The sequence below is a fragment of the Buteo buteo genome, chromosome 4 (genome assembly GCF_964188355.1).
Source record: "Buteo buteo chromosome 4, bButBut1.hap1.1, whole genome shotgun sequence".
In the NCBI taxonomy this organism is placed as follows: Eukaryota; Metazoa; Chordata; class Aves; order Accipitriformes; family Accipitridae; genus Buteo; species Buteo buteo.
The window spans coordinates 6,961,446-6,981,274 of NC_134174.1; the positions used below are offsets into that span (position 1 = coordinate 6,961,446).

The 19,829-nt window shown below is 35.5% G+C and overlaps 2 protein-coding genes across 5 annotated transcripts in view; both read right to left on the reverse strand.

The window, feature by feature from the left end:
- NUDT5 (nudix hydrolase 5) overlaps nt 1–19,829 on the reverse strand; it is a 134,069-nt gene that overhangs the window by 29,969 nt on the left and 84,271 nt on the right. The gene's annotated exons all lie outside the window — the stretch shown is intronic.
- The window catches only part of UPF2 (UPF2 regulator of nonsense mediated mRNA decay), a 67,016-nt gene that overhangs the window by 26,719 nt on the left and 20,468 nt on the right, over nt 1–19,829 (reverse strand). For all 4 annotated transcript variants that reach the window (XM_075024682.1, XM_075024679.1, XM_075024680.1 and 1 more), the window contains 8 exons: nt 18,023–18,126; nt 17,445–17,530; nt 10,586–10,694; nt 9,235–9,348; nt 7,961–8,077; nt 2,747–2,932; nt 2,013–2,216; nt 1,118–1,393 (listed from right to left, as the gene is read on the reverse strand). In XM_075024682.1, the coding sequence (XP_074880783.1) occupies nt 1,118–1,393; nt 2,013–2,216; nt 2,747–2,932; nt 7,961–8,077; nt 9,235–9,348; nt 10,586–10,694; nt 17,445–17,530; nt 18,023–18,126 (1,196 nt within the window). The remainder of the gene's footprint in view (nt 1–1,117; nt 1,394–2,012; nt 2,217–2,746; nt 2,933–7,960; nt 8,078–9,234; nt 9,349–10,585; nt 10,695–17,444; nt 17,531–18,022; nt 18,127–19,829) is intronic.

The following is a 19,829-nucleotide window of genomic DNA, read 5'->3' on the forward strand; positions in this document are numbered from 1 at the left end:
TTATTTTGGGTTTAAAAATAGGACCGGACTGTACTTCAAAACATCATTTTACATCTCATATACAGATGAAGGATATGCATCCTGAAGGTCTGAAATAAGTTGTTATCACCTTAATTTTTATTTTTCAATATCCTTGATTTAGTTTAAAGAGAGAAGCAGAAAGAAAAATAAAGTCCAAAGAGGTTTAGCATGAACTCCATAGACTAGAATTCCCCTTTTTCTGAGGAACTCATTCCAGTGTTTAAACACTTCCGTTACGAAATCTTTTCCCCCCTCCGTTGCATCTACTGAGTTAAAACTTTCTTTGCTGCGGCTTGTGACCATTACTTCCCATCCTTTCACTGAACATGCCTGAGAAGTATCTGATGACTCCTCCTCTACAAACACTATTAGCTGAGGACAGCAACCTAATGAGCATTCTCTTCTCCAAGCTGAGCAAACCCACAACGTAAGCACTGAGAGCCTCCTGATCATTTTGGTGACCCTGCACTGGGCTCAGATCAGTTTGCTGATGCCTCTCCTCTCACCTACCAGGGAGCCCTGAACTTGAACCAGTGCTCCAGTTGTGGCCTCAGAAGTGCCAAGCAGAAGCTGGGGGGAGGAAACCACTTTCCTCAATCTGCTGGCTACACCCCCGCCAAGGCGACATAGTATGCTGTTGGCCTTCATCACCCTAATGGTGCAGAACTTAATATCACATTCATACAGTTCAGGAGTCCTGGCTCTATTTCTGCAAAGCTGCTTTCTAGGTAGTCAGTGCCAGGTGGTATTGCTGCATAGAGCTATTCCATCCCAACTGGAAGACTCTATACTTACCTTTGCTGGAATTCACAAGGTTTCTGTCAGCCCATTCTTCCACTTGCTAAGACCCCCTGAAGGGGGGAACCTAAACCCTTCAGTGAATCAACTGCTACCCCAGTGTTCTGCAAGTTTGTTGCAACAGTAACATCTACATGTAACTGAACATACATGTCACTTTAAAATAAAAATGCTATTGGACAAACAGGATTCTAAAAATTATAGGGCTAGAGAAGCATGAGGGAAATATGTAACAGACTGACTTACATTAGCTTGTTAAAGAAATCTACAGAACTATATAAAATTTAGTTTAGAATACCTGAAAATATACAAGGAAGCAATCAAGTTTTCGTTTGCTGGATCCTCTGTCAAAATACTGCCCACAGGTATCAAGGATAGTACAAACCAGTCTGATTCTGAAAAGATGTTCTGGAGGGTCCAGTGGACTAGGACTACCATCAGGGTTCACACCGAATGATGTGAAAGAATATAGAGTTCGAAATATTACAGCTGATTCCACCATTCGATAATTGTAAAGCTCCCCCAAAAACTTGGCACTGCTGATCCGCCGTTGGTTAAACTTTGGCTGGTTAACCTTTATCAAAAAAGAACAAAAAATTCACTTTAATCACACAGACACAATAGAATCTTTGTAAAAGGTCTGTTTTTTGGTTTTTTTTTTAAAAGAAAAAAGCAGTATAAAAAACCTGATAGAATTCATTATGAGAGTTATTTAGGGCTATATACATTACACGAAATTAAACATTAGAAAGTAGTTATAATAACTATTAGTTGACCAACTTTCATAAGTTCAAATACATTTAGCATACACTCTTCCTTAAGTCTATGATGATTACACATTGCCCAGAGAATTCTTGTAATTATAACATCTATCAAAATATGGACTGGTCTCCAAAGTTACTTGAAGTTTCATGAATCTGACTACACTGTGAAAGAGTAAATTGTATGCCCTTGCTATGACAAGGGGGGCAAAACAACTGTCCTAGTAATCTTTGCAGTTTGTTGGGTTTTAGGGGACTTTTTTTTTTTTTTTAAATTTAAATAAACCTACATAAAGCAAACAACTGAGGTAGCAAAGTCATCAGATAAAAATCCAGAATCCAAGGATTCCTTTCTTTAAGCAAGATTACGTTACTGTTATCCTTTCAACATAAGTAGATGAGTACAGCTTAATAAGAATATTGGTTGTTTACCTCCATTCCTAGTCGAATATCCTCTAGCACTCCATCCACAACATGAATTCCAACATCTTCCTGGTAAAGGACCAACCCTGCTAAGAGGTTGGCTACACAGTGAATACTATTATATTTCACATTCCAGATGTTGATCATACAGCATATAACATAGTCTTTTACTTCTGCATCCTGCCAAGGCAGCTTGCGCATCTGTCTCAGGACCTAAACCAAGTTTCAAGATAAGCTTAACATTTTAGCAGGCAAAACGTCAAGACACTCACTGTCATCCTCTCTCTCTCACAGTTGGGATGAAATCCCTATAAGCACCTGCAAGCAACCTCATCCTGTTTTTCAAGCATCCTCCAGATCTGCAGTAGCTAAGGAAAACTTTATATATGTAAACCAATTGCTGCCCTGTAGCTACTAATGAAGCTGTCCAAAGCTGTTCCACAATTCCCTTGCTCTTACAGTCTGTACTTAACTGTAGTCTTTTGTCTCTTACTCTGAACACAAGATGCTTAGCACAAAGATTCTAATTTCATTCTTTATTTGTGCTGTGGAGAATGCAGGTCCACGATTGGAGCTTCTATGCATTACAATAAAAGAAATGAAAACTACCTTAACAATCAGGGATACAAAAATGATCCCTCTTCCTTGCAATTAAATAAATTATAACCCTCCCTAAACCCTTCAAAAGTTAGTATTACATCACTTCCAGTAAAATGTGTATTAAAGATTTCAAAAAGATTTACCTTCTCTGTGGTGACCTTGGAGAGATCCTTGTAAAGAAGCTTACGAATATATTCCTGCAAAGGAGGACGTTTTTTCTTCACAGTTTTTTCAGCTGGAGGGGGATTACAGTAGTAATAGGCATTTTCTACCATTGTAACATAGCGTGCATCAAGATGCATTGCTTGTTTTTTTCTCATCATTTGTTCCTGGAAATAAAGGCAAATGATCAGCATACTACATTGTCAAGCCAAAGGCTTCAAGAGTTATATTTGGGATAAAGGAAACAGGAAGGGTTGCAGAAAAATAAGTTAAAAACTTGGGCAGAGAGAAGAAAGGGCAAAGCATATATATGGTTCTGTGTTGCTATTTCCAAGCTAATTTTTCTTTACAATCCCTATTTTTATAATGGTCCACCTGTGGTGAAAAAGGTTTCAGAACAGTATGTAAAGTTTAACTTGAAATCTAAATGTTACTGTTCAGATAAATGGTTAACAAGATTATTAGTCACTCTATTCAAAACATGATTTTATTTAACTAAAGTAGCTGAAATACTGATGTCTTGACACAAGCACAGTGAATCATCCTAAGACTAGCAATCTACTTTTTACATCAGTATGCAACTCCAGAGAGCTTATATTGATGGTTTCACATGAATTTTCAATAGTATAGACGATGACATTTTCCTTATTACATGCTCCATTGTTGCTGTTTACCCAAGCAGAATAGACTGCAAGAAAAACAGTACCTACCATAAAGCAGTATTTCAGGTAAAATCAGACATGTTAAAGGTTACTACATTAACACTAATTACTGATCTTAATTGTCAGGATTGTCCTAATTTTCCTCACTGAACACAATCTTTTCTCCACCCTTCATTTTGGATATGTACTTTAAGTTTTATTTTGTGGGGTTTAAAAATTTCTTGTATCCAAAAATTCTGTACAAGAACTAAAGTAGCGGTTCCAAGCTGCTGATTTTTACAGTTAAAGATGAGGATGAGCTTAATTCCATTATAAAATAATTTCTATATGCATATGTGTATTTATATGTATATATGTGTATAAGTCACATTAAATGTTTTATGTATATCATACTATTCCATATATTCTAATCACTCTAAGGTGGTTCAACAGAAAAAGAAACTGCACCAGTTTAGACTTTATTATTTAATAGAGGTTGGCTACACAGTAATTTACAGCATCAAAGAAATCAACAAAACTAACCTGTAAGTACTGTTTTGTTACCACACACAAATGTTGGTATATACACTCATGCAGTCCAGTGAACTAATGAAAAGAGTTTAAACCTTCCTTGATCATTGGTGAAGAAGCACAATTTTTCATGCTTGTGGACTTCTCACTAAACTTGAATAATTTAAAGTTTCTTTTACAAGGCAGTGGTTCAGTTAAACTGAAATGTAAACATACTCAAACCACTCCTTAACCTTCAGTTTCAGCTGCTACTTCAATGAGGAAGAGTAACTCTGTGTAACACAGTAACCCAACAAATAATGTACTTTTCCTCCTAGGTTGTATGCATCCATTGCCAAGAAGGTCTCAATCTGACACCAGTGCTAAGGCATTTCATTTTTAACCTTCTCCGTGACAGAAATGGCCTCCCCCTAAATTCCTTAACTGAGATTGTTCCTTTCGAAATGGGAAATTTCTGTCAAGGAGTACCAAGTTTACCTACAGGTACTTAACAGATGCACAGCACTTTTAACAATGGAGTACTCAAATTGTTTTATGTGTGGAAAAAACACTTACAGTAGAAAGTTCCCAAACCTTACCATGTCGTATATATCAATATTACCTTTGTAAATTTTTCACCTTTTCTAGATGCATCAGGATAAAATACATCTTTGCTGCCTTAATGATATTTATCATGTTCTACTATAAAATGAAAAATGAAGTGAGGCAAAGTAAAGCATAAGAAAGAAAATGGCAGAAATGCTTGCAAATAAAACTTATAAAACCCTAAATCTACATACCTTGTATATTTTCCCATTATAATAAGTTACACATTATACTGTAAATAATAGGTTATAATTACAATGTTTCTTTCCAGAAGAGACAATATGCACTACCACAAGTCTCAAAATCACTGTAGTTTATAATTTTTTGAGAAATCGCAAGTATGTATTCTAACTCTAAGTGGATGGTATTAGTCTTAATCTCTATTAAAAAGCCATCACCATTTTAAGCAACTGTGTTTCAATCCTTTTTCATATAAGGCATCAAGTCAGATGGACAGGCAGGAAAGAGAAACTCTAACAATACACTGCCTACAATAATAAAAACCTTGACACATTTCAGAAGAAAAAAAGCAAGACCTGCAGTCTCAAGTGCTTTCAGCTAATTAACTACTTGGGGTCCTCATCTTACTATGCTAAAATGAAGAACTACAAAGGTAAAGCATTACACTTGAAGATTAGATTTCTGTTTTTCCTTTGATAAAAAGGGATCACAAACAACATTAAAATGTCCAGCTTAAAACAGTAACAGTAAAAAGGTTTCTTTTTTTTCTTTTTTTATTCCCTTCTTGGTGAGTAACAAAACCTCTCTGTACATAGCATATATTGCAAATGCATTTCAAATGAAAATCTGGTGAGAATTAGGAGGTCCTCCTCTGGTTAGGAGTCTTGCTCCCACCCCCCCCAACCTGGTAACACCAATTTGCACAGCAAGAAGTAGAACTTTTGCAAAGCAGCACAAAAAAAAAAAGTCACCAAGTAAAACCTAAGCAGAAAAGCCCAATTCAGAAAAGCATTTCAGCATGACTGACATTTAAATTGAAGATACTGAAACTGTTCGGCTCCTCCTCCCCTTTACTACCTACAGTTCTGCTCTGCTACTTGTTCCAACAGTTCCAAGTCAAAATTTTAAATTTCCTGGAAGCACACTACTGTTATAGTGAATTAACACAGTCTCATTCTAACTAAAATTACTTTGTCACAGTCTCTGTCTGTACAAACAACGTTCTCCCACAGTTTCAGCTCCATCTATAAAAGGAGTCACCCCAAGAAATAAGCCACCACGAAGCTTAAGTTCTGTATGTTTACAAATACAAATGATCTTGCCCTAAAGCTTAAAAAGACAATTTGACAGAATTGTCTAAGGATAAAAAAAATGCATCAGAAAGCTTTTAATACCAAAACTTCAAATATTCTTTTAACAAGACCACAACAGCGTAACACAAGAATTTGACATTTTAGCATGATTACATTATAGAAACATAGATCAAGATAAAGCTGATCTTCCTTCCAAAGCACCAATTCAAATAATCCAATTAAAATAATCCATTTATCAACAGACCAATCCTAAAGCCAAGTTAGTTTTACATTAATTTTTTAAATTACATAAAGAACATTGAATTTGAAAGGCTTGCCAAGAAGAACTATTAACTGAAATAAACATTGCCCTGATAAAAGAAGAATCTTTAAATAATTTGCAAAACATGACAGTAGTTCTACAAAACAAGAATGTGATCATTAAGTGTTTCTCTAGCATAAGTCACTTAGTGCTGCTAATTTTGTGGCACTCTCACAGAATGCTTTACTACTTAATTAATTTTCCCTTAATTACTCTTAAAATCCATTCTTAACTATGACTTTCTTCCATAATAGGACAAAGCAATATTGTCTTTAATAGGAGACATAAGCCTGTTTGGCATCTTATTACATAATACATCATCAGCAGTAAAGACTAAGACCAATAATTATTTGGAAGATCAACGGGCCTTAATTCTACCCATAAGAGTCATTGATAAGATGAGCTTTACCATTTACTTAAGATTTTTTTACCACAAGATGCTAATTAGTTTGCTTTGGGAGTAATCTTTTCTAGAGTTCACACTAACTGGTGCCATAAGGCTATGATCCAACTTGTGTAATACTATTTAAGTCAAAACTAATCTCTATAGTTTCTATAGGGCAACATTAGAAGATGCAACTATAAAGACGGTTGTAGAATACAAACCTATTTAGCCTATTTTACATCTTAATCAATAGACATTCCAAACCTACCCTACCTGCCATCTCTATCATCTCCTGGTTCCTCACTGCATAAGGAAAGACTACTTATCTGAAACCTTGTGAGGCTTTAAGCCTCAATTATGGAAACAGGGCGTGTGGTTTGTCTTACACTTCACAGTTATGTTATGTTTCGCATTCATCCAGCAGATTTCAGCAGTCTGTATCCAATTAAGTTGCTTTTAATGTAATGCAATTTCCTATTGCTAGTACCTATCTTTGAAGGACTTCAGCCATGTTTGACTCAGTCTCTCGCCTTGGACACAGAGGTTTAGGATTGTTTCTCAAGCCAGTAAACATATTATTCAGGGCTCAAATTCATATGCTAAAAAGACCAAAAACTAATCCTTGTTATTTTTAAATCCTGCCAGTACCTATCTAGACTTACAGATGCCACTTCTACTCTTAACTTAATTACCAATCTCTATTTCTAAACCCCCTTCCTCCAGTGTCTTCATAAACTCTTCCTTCAAATTTACAACCCCACATTGTTACACAGGGCACAGAAACCACCTCTCACAACTGCCTTCACCTCCAGTTGAAGTATCTTATCTCCGGTTCCATTCGCTACCATTTTTCCCCTCGAATAATCTTTCATGTGTGTTTAGGTACAGCTACTATATTCTTTCAACCTCATTCTCTGTTTTTGCTCTATCTCTGAAGTATTTGTAGTTCAAAAGCAATAGCTTTTTGCTTTAGAAATTTAATTATTTACATTTTCTTTTAAGTCATGACAGATTTATAGGTCAACTGGAGTTCTCCAGAATGCTTTCAGAAAGCTATTCGCACAAGAGGTAAAATCTCAGAGCTAAGACAACACTGGACAAACTATAAATAACAAGATGATACAAGTCCACAGGACTACAAAGACTGATAGTGCCAAAGCAGCCTAGGACTTGAACATATGTAACACCAGTCCATGTCAACCCCACTGCACAACGAGGAGGCAAGATTTCAGGAAAACTGATTCATTGTCCTCCCATACTTGTCTCTGTTTTTATTAAAGAATCAAGAACTTTATCCTCCCTGAGCACTCAAGATAAAACTTAATGAAAGTTTTCACTCACGAGTGCTTGAACACTGTAACTGACAAGATATTAGTCACAATCATTGTTATGGTCAGACCACATCGCAAAGCCACAAAATAAAAGTAGTAATCAGTTTAATTCAGTGCATGACACCCTCCCCCATTTGGTTCTCTTACCAAAAGAACACTGGTTCTTAAGTGAGATTCTGGTGATCTAAAGAGGAATCTTCCACAGGTTTCCAGCAGAGTGCATGCCATTTCAATATGGTGATGAGAAAAGTCTGACAGAAGCATCTGGTATATATTTATATATAAACACAGCATGTTAAACATCTTTTTCAACTGCAGAAAACAGTAAGTTTTATCTACCAGACTTTATACTACTGTGGTATTCCATATTCTTTAAGAAAAAAATGAAAATTGATTTCACTAATTAGGTGTTAACAACATTCAAAATATTCATCTCATTTCAAAAGTATTGTAAGAACAGTCTAGACCCCAAATTTAGGCTCCAGAAACCTAAAAACCCAGGACATTTCCTAAGCCTAGCATAAAAAGACTACAATACTAAAACAAACGCTACAATCTCTCCCATACCCTTTCAAACTCAGTCATGTCTGCTTTAAAATTCCTGCTGCTAGACTGGAAAACCACCAAATAATACGGCACAAGGATACAATAACCTCAAAGCACATCTAATTTAATTGTATTGTTTAAGCAATAACTAAAAATTAAGAGCTTTGCATTTTAAAACATTTTATAGATGAGAAAAGAAAAATGATGAGTGAGTATAATTTTTTAAGAATTCAGTGTCAATACCTAATGAGTCAATGAATAGAAACTATTTCCAAAGAAAGTGATCTTAACCCATGTAAGTCTTCAACTACATTTTATAAAAAGCACTTTCATTTTTTAAAACCCTGTTTCAATTTGGGACTTGACATCAAACATAAGTTTGAATGTTTATCAGCACGCAAACTGAGATGATATGCCTAGAGATTAATGCTTTCCAAAGATTTGGTTTGTTCCTTGACAAAAGCACCTGCTAAAATGGCATATAAGCCTGTCCTGGCATCACTGAAAAGCTTTCTGCCTCCAACTCCTCCCTTTACTGTTATTTTCTCTGTAAAAACATGAGAGTTTTACAATGTATAGCAGATGAATAAGTAGCAATGTCTACCATCACTTTACAAAGAAAATTATTAGCAATTTGATTATGTCCAAAGGCAGAATTTTATTTTAATATATTCCTACCACTAGAAAAATTAAAACATTCTAACTTCTAGAACAGCTATAGAAGTCTCCTTATACACAGTAGCAACAGATATCCACGTTTAAAACATCATATGCAATGAATTAATGGACAACATCAGCAATAGATACATGTAGGGCAATAGGATGGGGATACATTATCAGCATATACAGGAGTACAGGACTATCACAACACTAACCTTTAAACAGTGGAGAGTATCATTTTTGGAGAACATCTTAAACTTGGTAAGCTCACCAATAAATCTCACAGTTTTATTCTTTGTTTCAATGTTGATCTGGTCCTTTTTTCTTACCTAAAAAAAAAAAAAGACATTTGATTTTAGGTCCTTAAAAATACCTACCTCTTATAAATTACTTTGACCCAAATGTGAGTAATAAGCTTGGGAAGTCAGCAGTGTTTAATATTTGTTTGGTTCCTTATGCTCTACCTTTACCTATTACCAGGTTTCCTGAAAGTCTCTCTACAATCTTGTTTCTTCAGAAGCGTTTGAATTTCTTTCCCCATCCCACGACCCCCCAAAACCCTAAGTCCTCTAACATACCTACAGTTATAAGCACACATCAACCTGGCCACCTCCCACCCCCCCTCTTTGCCACTGTGAAGTACTGGTTAAGTATTCTAGATTCTGTATTTTTAGTAAGTAATCTCTATATGAATAGGACCACTTGTATAGTCCCTAATTAAACACTGACAGCTTTTTCAAGTCAGGTTTAATGACGTACAGCTTTTTTTTCCTTTTTTTCTTTTAAAATTACTGACCTCCAGCATAATTTTACTAACAAAGCAGAAGTTTATATCTATGTCTAAACATAATCCACAAAATACAAAATTGTATTTCTCCCCAACAGAAATAGCTTTTCCTGAGAAGAAACAGTTAACTTCAGATAGTTAAGATTATGTAAGTCTGAGCAATTCATACACAGTTTTAATGTCAATATTAGAAAAAAAAATAAATTGAAATCCGTGCCATAAAACTCAGAAAACACTGAAGGAATCATCACTGTGCACCATAACCAATTTGATTACAAAACCTAGAAGAAAGTGAAAGAAACAACACTGAAAAATACGTTTGTGAGGAATAGAAAATTTTGGTTGATAAAATTGTAAAAAATAATTTGAATTAAGCACTACATTACAATAGTAACCACTATATTAGAACAGTAACTTTGTAGAGGAGAATGTGGTGTTAGAATAGGTCAGTTCTCATTTTAAATACAAGTTATTAATTTACAAGAAACTCTTAATGCTTACAGTTGGAGCACAGTTTCTAGTTTTTGCAACTACTGTTGTAACTGTTGTACAGTTCATTTTAATATATATGGGCAGAAATATATTGTAAGTTGTAAAATAATTCTTTTAAAATGTACAAGTCTAGTATTCGAGAACAAATCTGCTCAGATGACAGAAAAATATTCACTGAATTTAAGAATTAGCATCTACGTAACATCAAACGTTCTTTTATTCCCCAAAGGATGACTACTGTCAGATTGGTTAATTTGAATGCAAAAAACTAAATCAACAAAACATACATGAAATCTGAAATCCCCTTTCAGCATGGAACAAAGATCCTCTGCTACATCAGACATACAGGGATGTAATGTGGCAACCAGTCTTGCATAAAACGGTAGCAAATCCAACCTGCAAACAAAGGAGATGGCAAAATGGATAAGTAATTTATAGACAAAAATGTATTTATGTCTACAAGTATAAGTACCATTTTACTTGCGAAAAGAATGAATGTGCATATACTGACAGAACTACATACATGCAATTTTACAGGCTCACACTTCAGACTGCGGTATCATTTTAAAATATCAATAGAAGAAGGTATACTACCACATCCTACTGGAATCCTTCACAGTTCATTTCCTTTCAAAACTACTGCCTTAGGTGAAATGCTAAATACCATCTTAACTACAGAACCCAACCTTTAAGAAGTTACCAGGTATAAACAAAATTCAGATCCCTCTCAATATGCAAAATGAAAAATTCTTACAGAGAACTCCATTTGTTATTGCAATTTTCTTTTTTTTTTTTTTTTCTTTTGAGTAGCTGCAGACATAACCAGGAAGGTAGGAACATCTTTATTTTTAAGGCAGTGAACTTCTAAATGAATGTAGTAGTTATTACATAAAAAAAAGTTCAGCAGATGTGATGTGGCAACACTTTTCCCCAAAACTCAGCTAGCACTTCTACAAATGGTAATATTTCAAAAATTTCTATAGGACTTCTTTTCTCTTTCCTTGATTACATGCCTTCTTACCCATTTCATAGTATTGCATGTTTCTCTTAAGGAATTTTGGAGGGCAATTTGTGTTTTCCTTAGTTTGTACTTCGTTTCTTTACATCAAAGACTACCCGCTTATAAAAATGGGATAAAGGTCCTTAAATCTGGTTTGTGTCATCACGTAACAGGACACAGAATATAGTGCAGCTGCTTTGTGTAAACGTGCATGTATCACTTAAATGCAGAGAAACCAACTGCACTCTGAGGCCTCATAATATCATGTAACAAGTTGAAGAAAGCATTTTTGGTTTATTTTCAAAACGTAAGTTAATGCTGTAAACAGATGAACTGTACAACAAGCCTACTGTTTTAAGTGGAAAGAAACATCTTAAATTTCCATGCTTCAAGTAAGAAATTGCCTGTAAGAGAAAAATGGTTCTTGATTTTATGCTTTAAGAAGGATTAAGGTTTTCCCTACTGCTAGGGAAAAGAAAAAAAAAGGGAAAAAGAAAGAAGAAAAGAAAAAAATGCTGCCCCAAAAAATCTAAAAGCACAGTTGATACATAGAGCTTGCCCTGGCACAAAGTAAAACTGCAAAAGCATCACAACAAAAAACCCCAAAACAAAGCATACACGACTGCCTCCCCTCTCCTTTCTACTGCTATGTCACTAAAGCACATTTCCAAGATCTTTAATATCCACTCAGAGAAAGAGGGATAATTACGTATTTAAATTGTGGATTAGAAGCATCAGAACATAGCACCTGAAAGAGGCATAGCTAAGCAGCCTCCCGATAATACATAAAACTCTTGGTGAAACATTGCAGGTATCCCGGTTAGCTATTTAACAGTTTTTATTCTCTCTTGTTAATCAATAACTGAAGCTGTATTTACATTTTTGAAGCTTGTTGGAACACGCAGTCAAGGATGACTAGCCACAGCAAATTAATATGATGTTATTAAGCATTTAGCCATTAACTCTCAGAAGAGGTGAAAGTCTCATTACTTCACGCACACATACAAAAGCTAAACTAAAAGGGGACTTTGGCTGAATTGAGGGGATTTCTATAAGGCATCTCCCAAGACAAATAGCAGAAAGTTTTATTCTGGTCTGAACAAGTACCTGCCTGCTGAGAGCTAATAATTTCATCCCTGTAAACTGAACATACCTGGGGGAAAATTAAATTCTTAGAGAACATTGTTGTTATTCCCTCAAAGAACACAAAAGGTTTCTTCATGGGGAAGAATACTGAGACTGGGTATTTCTCAACAGGTGAAATATAATAAGAAAAAGCCTTGGGTCAATTACAGTGAAATTGGCAATCAGAGATTGAATTCATTCCCTCTCTCACAGGGGAGATAAAAATTCATGTTTCTAAGTGGAGAGATTACAGAATCAGTGGCACCATCTACTGGTACCTGCATTAAGGCTAAAATAACAACATTTGTTTTCTCCAAAAGCATTTCTTTTTCTTGAGAAGGGGGGCAGAAATTAACTAAAAAAAACCACAAAACCCACAGTATTGCTTTCTCTTCCTGCTCTTCTACATTATGAAGCAAGATCTATCATGACGGATGAGTCAGTTACTCTCTGAAGCCGATGTTAAGCACCCTGAATATAAACTACCATAGTAAAAGAAACACTACTTCTGACCATTGTCATTTTGACCACATACCCTGGATTGCAATCCAGTCAACTCTGGATCTCTGGATCACATGGACTGCACTTCAGTGCAATATCTAAGAACACATTTTTTTGGTAGAATTTCAAATTCTAGTTTATTTAAAAAAAAACCCAAAAGCAAAAAACCACAGAAAAAACCAAAAAACTTTGCTCAATTAAAGTCCTAACTGCAATCTCTCTAGAACAGGCACATCCAAAATTTTATATCCAGACAGAGCGATGGGGGCATTTTATACATTTATTAACTGGGATTCTACCAGAAAGACAGCTTAAAGAATGAAACAACAGAGCAAGAGCTCCTGCCTCAACAAGCATAATCATAATCCAGGTAAATGCAGTGTATTCACAGGGCCTGAACAGGTACAAACTGCCACCCACACTGCTCAGTGGGTAGAGAAGGATGCAGTGGAATTGGCATGCTATCAGATGAGCAATTTTTGCTTTTGTTTCTTAGCCATGGCATAAACTCCTTATCTCAAGCACATCCCCAAATTTTATCCTTAAATGAGACAGGCCACTGAAACACTGATAAGTCAAGTTCAATTGAACAAAAAGGACCTTGCTACTGAGGATTCTCAGGATAAGGAGCTGAAAGAAGGTAGATATACAGGAGGTTTACAACTTTTGAGTTAAAAATGCTCAGAACTATTTAACACTCAAGAAGCAGCTAACTTCTGAATTAAGAACAGCCAACAATAATGCTAAAAATTTCCCTATGAAGAACAACAGATCTCTTGCTTAGTAAACTTGTAACTTCATAGATAACCATAAATGAGAAAGGCAAAAAAATCAGAAGCCACAACAGCCCCTATTTATTGTTTAGCATTTGTCTAGAATTGTTTAGAATTTAAGGCCTAAAAAGAGATTTTAAACTTCTCACATTGAAGTTGAAAAAATTCAATGAAATTGCAGTATGCAGTTAAACATAAATAATTAAGTGTATCTGTACAGGAAGATAATTCAGTTAGATAGCAAAGAATTACACAAAAACACCCTAAAGCTGCAAGCAGTATGGGTTAAATCACTGTACTTTCACTTTAGTGCAAACGATACAGTCCTGAATTAAAAGGCTAATATTTAGTTTTAAATCAATCCTCCAATGCAAAACTGAAAGTGACTTGTATACTTGCATTGAAAAAATCTTTTTAAGAGGCTTTCTGTTCTTTTGGGTTGGAGGTTCAAGACGCAACTGAAAACATAAATGTGATCCATTCATAAGTATTCAAAAGAGTAGTGCAATGAAGTTGTATTCTAACACTAATCTACAGTTAGTTGAGGAAAAAACATCCTTTTTGTCAAATTCAGTTTTCTGTCTTGAAGACTCCTGCATTTGTCCCAAACTATCCAAACTTAGTGGGAGCAAGAAAGCTCCCTGGCAACACTGCATTGTGACTTTGACTTCGCAGTGTCTGCATTACTCCTCAAACATGAAACCAGTTTTGTACTTTCTTGGTAAAATTGAGCCTGCACATTTCCTAAAACTGATCTCCCAAGAGAAGAAACAGTACTTATTCTGTTATTGAAGTATCTTATTATGGCTGCCAACATAATAGCTAGACTTAGACAGCATTATCTGATATACTTGGAGACTAAACACTTCTGGAAATTATACTGCTTTATCTATACCCTATAAGTACACTGTTCCTCTGAACCTTTCACAAAAAAACCCTCCTCAACAACACAGCCACAACAAGCTTTCTTCTCCTATGGTATCCTGGGGAGATATCACAGAAACTCCCTGAATTAGTAAAAAAATAGTATGCAACAACAATACGGAAGGTAAAGACATATCATTATGGCTCAGTGAAGAGAGACATGAAGCAAAACCACTGTTAATGCGCAGTATACAAAGCTTCGAAGCAGCATGTTATATAATTTTCTAAATAAATTTGTGGCATTTTATAGCAATCATTAGTACCATGTGCCATAAACACACCTGGAGTTTTTCCACCAGGATTATAAATGTTGATTTCAAGACAGAAAACAGAACTGCTCCTTTACCAACTGCAGTAATAAAGCTAACTTAAATATCAGGATAGATTGCCCTTTAAAATCATCTGCATCTATGGGCAATTCAGCTGGTATTTTCATTGCAACTGTCTGTGGTTCAGAACAAGAAGCTCAGTCAACATCCTGTTTCTCCTGCTTAGTAGCCCAGAGACGGGCATCACTAACGCAGGCAAAAGAACAGGCGGATACATACAACTGCACCTGAGATCTTTCAGTTGGAAGCTGGAGCACTCCTTAGTCAAATAGGTCTCAGAGCAGACAGCAGAAAAAGGTATTAAGAATTGTACATGGAATATTAATATTTCTTAATATTAAGAATAATTAATATTTATAAAGAACAACAGTGAGAAGAACAGCTGAGCCATTCGCTTCAGTATTAGTTCCAACTATTAGAGAACAGAACTGTCAGAAAGATAGCAGCTCTGTGAGCCAACCGCACAATCTATACTATGAGCTCCTACAGAAAAATTGAACTTTTTAAACTTACTATTATTTTTAAAACAAAGACGACAACAAATCAGTGGCAATGTGGAGACTATATACGCTTCTAGCAACTTAACATGTCCCTAGCACAGTCTGATCAGAGACACAGCTCTTGGTTTTTTGTTTGTTGGGGTTTTTTTTATTTTTACTACAATACACTAGAAATTGAACTTTTGCTTTCATGGTTATCTATGAAACCAGACTGCTGAATTTACAAGCCATCACATTTTTCTTGTTTGAAAATACCTCTTTTGCTGTGCACAATGTCAACAAGTTCCTTCAGATCATTATAATCTAGTACACTTTAGTGGATTATGCAAAGAAAATCATACATCTTCAAAGAGGTTCCAAGAGTTAATGATCAATTTGAGCAATCTGGCATCTAGAGCATCAGGAAGAAATGCAGGGCAGTGGTACAAATATTATTGTATGTTCACAGACCAGCCAGTAAGCCACTTCCATTTTGCAAACATGCAAAATTCTTTATTATGGTAGAGCTGAAGTCAAAAGTCTAAGTCATTGTGCTGATCTACACTGCCGTGAAAAAAAATTCTTCTCAAATTGTGTTTTCATGCATTTCATGATTACCAGCAGGCTGATAAATAGAAGCGTCATTTCCTCTACATCATAAATGTGGCCTGAAGAACACCTTGTTATATCTAACACAGAAGATCCTCAACTGCCTATTTCATCAGTAATTCATACCTGAGGCACAATCAGGCCTCTATCAAAGTCTCCAAAGACTGAGGTGTCAAAAAAATAATTTTGAGAGAAAAGAATACATAAAGGAATGAAAGATTATGTGTGCTTCTAATTGCAAAAACATATATCAATGTAGAGTCAGGTTAATGCATACAGTCAGCAAACAAACCATTGGTTTATATACAGCTAGGAGAGTAGAGTTATTAGCAGAGCAGATGGTTATTACAGATGGGATGTAGAAATAGGCTAGAATTAAGGTTGAAAACACAGTGCAAGAAGTGATTAAAAGTAAGGAAAACAAAACACTGAAGTCTGTTTATCAAAGCAGTAGTCTACACAAGTCTTGAGACAAAACAGACACTCAAACTATAACTTTTTTCCCCCCAATGTTAAAAGGGAATCTAATCAAAGTGGTGTGAACTCTAACAGGAATTCCAAGATGATGATGAAATATTTGAAACTAAAAGCAGCATCAAAACAACCTCTCCGGAGAAATAAGGCAAGGCGGAGCAAGAAAAGCAACTCCTTCATAATTGCACCTATTTAAGGTACAAGTTTACCAGAGAGCAGAGAAATATATTATTCTTCCAACGAATTTAACATTTTAATTTTAATATTTGCAATCATTTTTGTAAGCAAGGCTCTTCCTGTAAGTGCAGGGACCTTGCTGACACAAAGAGGATAAGGAGAAGTAGCAAAACTCTTCATGGACAGATACATACTGTCAGAACAGGCCAGGCTCAAACTCTCATACTTGCTTTCTCTAAATTGGCCAACTTAGAACCAGCTCTGTTCCAGAAGGTACAAGGCTATTAGAATGGCTATGTACTGTATCAGAATTAACGTATCACAAAAAAATCTTCCTTCCTAAACTACACCGAGCTCTAACTATTCACAGGTTCTTATAAAAACAAAAGTGCAAGTTCTCCCAAGTGAAATATATTGTCCTTTTTTGAAGGAAGGTAGGTTTTGCTGTTGTTTTCATGGTTAAAAAAGTCATGAAAAGATCCACTGTAAACACACATGTACCAGAAAACAGAAACTAATTATTAAAAAAATGTATACAACTATGGCAAAATATTGCCGTGAATTGCTTGATCATTAATCCTAAATATTTCTTCAGTGCTCTAGCATAAATCACTCCAGGTGTGCACATCAGGAATAAACAAATACAACTTGGAATATGCATTGGTTTTCAGTAAGTTAAACAGTTAAATATATACATATATTAAGTTAAATAATAACCAAAGGGTGGATCCAGCTTGTTCTCCTTCATTTCTTACCTTTGTCTAGGAACTATGAAAAGTGCTCGTACTAGTTTTCTTCTGTTGGCTTTTGTATTCATATTCATGCAAAAATCCATTGCTGCCTATAAAGAGAAAAGTCAATACAATACTTCACCCTTAAAGCAGTGGTTTTTTATTGAAAAGCATGCTATATTGCTTTAAAAGTATCTTTTACAGAGCTATCCCTGTTACATGCAGCTGCTTTAAAAACAACCATACAGAAGAATCTTCATTTTTGTCTAGAACAGTTAGAAAACATGTCCAGTTACATAAATACAGACTGATTCTTTGGATCAACACAAGGAAGAGAGCAGATTTATGTAGATGGGGAGTAATTTGTCAGGGAGTGATAGGAGGAAAAAGCCAAGTCTACTTCTAAAACAAACTAATACATAAAAAACCAGGCAAAACCAGTATCACGTGGTATTGGGCAATGACTGAGAAAAAGAAAATATTTCCTCCAGGTTAAAAATGAATTCAGCTACTGCTAGACTCCTTCAAATCTTTATTTCCCATCTATTTGATCTAGCATTATAGCTTTTAATAGTGGAAAAAAATGCAAACCATGACTATACCTTGTCTATGAGGTCTCTGTTGACACAATTTGGAAGCTGCTGAAGAAAAGCATCTACTATAAGTTTTAAATGAGATCCAGTACTGGCTTCTTCATCCTCTTGTTCTAACAGAGTGAAATAAACAAGCAGCACACATCTTTAAGCTGTGAAATACAATGCTTTACAATCACATTCCCCAAACAGCACATTTGTAATATTTAGCTGTTAAATAGTCATCCACAGATTGAAAAAATAAGATAAAGATGAATACAAAATTTCTTTTTTTAATGCAAAAAAATCCATTAGTTGTCTATGCCAACAAAAGTCAAAAGTACCACCTTTAAAACTTGTCTTCCTATTCATGAAGTTCCCTACTTCCTAGTTTATATACTGTCAGGAGCAACAACAAATACATATTCCTAGAAAACTATTGTAATTTCTTTAGGTGATAAAAGGAGGATCAGAAGAAGGCCCAAACATGGGGGAAAATAACTGGGGGGGGAAGGGGGGGGAACCCCAAACATCTTAATGCAATTGTGGATTCCACTTTTTAATGTATGTTTGCCTTGCAGGAGAAATAGAATTTTTGATCAAAAACATCCATTAAGGCCATTCTTTCATCCAGTATGTTCTTGACATCTTTTCACTTGAGGCTGTTAAGAGCTAGAGGCCAACTTAATTCCTTCAGCTGTACAGAAACCAGAGTACAGACCCGTAAAGCAGCAAGGATGGAGGGTTGATCACATAGCAATTACAAGGCAAGTGACAACTTGTTTTTCAAGCAAATGTTTCTGTGTAATTTACAACATAGGAAGCAGCAACAGTTACCTGTATCTACTGAACAGGTCAATACACTACTCAAGCAGAAGACTGTAGGACACCACCACTGAAATTCAGATTTTCTGACATCAACTATGAAGATCTCACCAGACCAATCCCCATACAGTTACCGTCTAATTGCCAAACTTGTGGTATGCTTCAAAAAATTTCCAGATTTACTAAGTCCTGGAGAAGAGTTTAGTTTGCTCTATAGCACAACAAGCCAAAACAATGAGTTACATATAACACCAACATTTGGAAAGAACCCTTCCTTGGCTAAAGCAATACAAAAGAACACTGCTTCCTGAAAAAGGATCATGATGAAGCTTGGTTTTCTTTCAGTTTGAGAATGTTCAGCAGTAACAAGAATACCTATGAGGTATTTGAAAGGAAAGCAGAGACAGACAGACTTCAGAGGAGAATATAGTCGTGGAGGTGGAAACCACACTCAAGTAAAATACAAAATACACAACACATGGTAAAGTCACTATGTCTTTACAGGCTACATGGCAAGATAAACCAGCATGGAAGACTCAAGTTCCTTTTTCAAGTTACTGAAAGGCAAAAGATGCTACATTGTAGGACTTTCTTTTCTTGTTTTTGGAAACTGCCAGGGGCAGGGGTTGAGCTTAGGTAGAGAAATCCTAAGAAAGAATTGCTCCAAGGATCATTGCCAGATACCCAATCTTGAAGGTGCTGGAAATTAAAGCAGATGACATAGCCTTCTCTCTTGCACAGGTAACTAGAAGTTGGAAGAACAAAAGAAGTGTTCATTAAGAAAGGAGAAAAAAAAAAGAAAAGGAAGATGTTCCAGATGCTCAGACAAAAGTAGACCATGAAGTTTTAAATGCTTAATGGAATGCTCTCTCATTACCTATATACTCAGAGTTCACCCGGATGCATGCAATAGCTCAAACCAGACAATTTTTACTAGCAAATCTTGGTTTAATGCATTTTTTTCCATTTAGATATGTACAGCCACACCTTCCTGTCCCCTTTTAATGTTCTT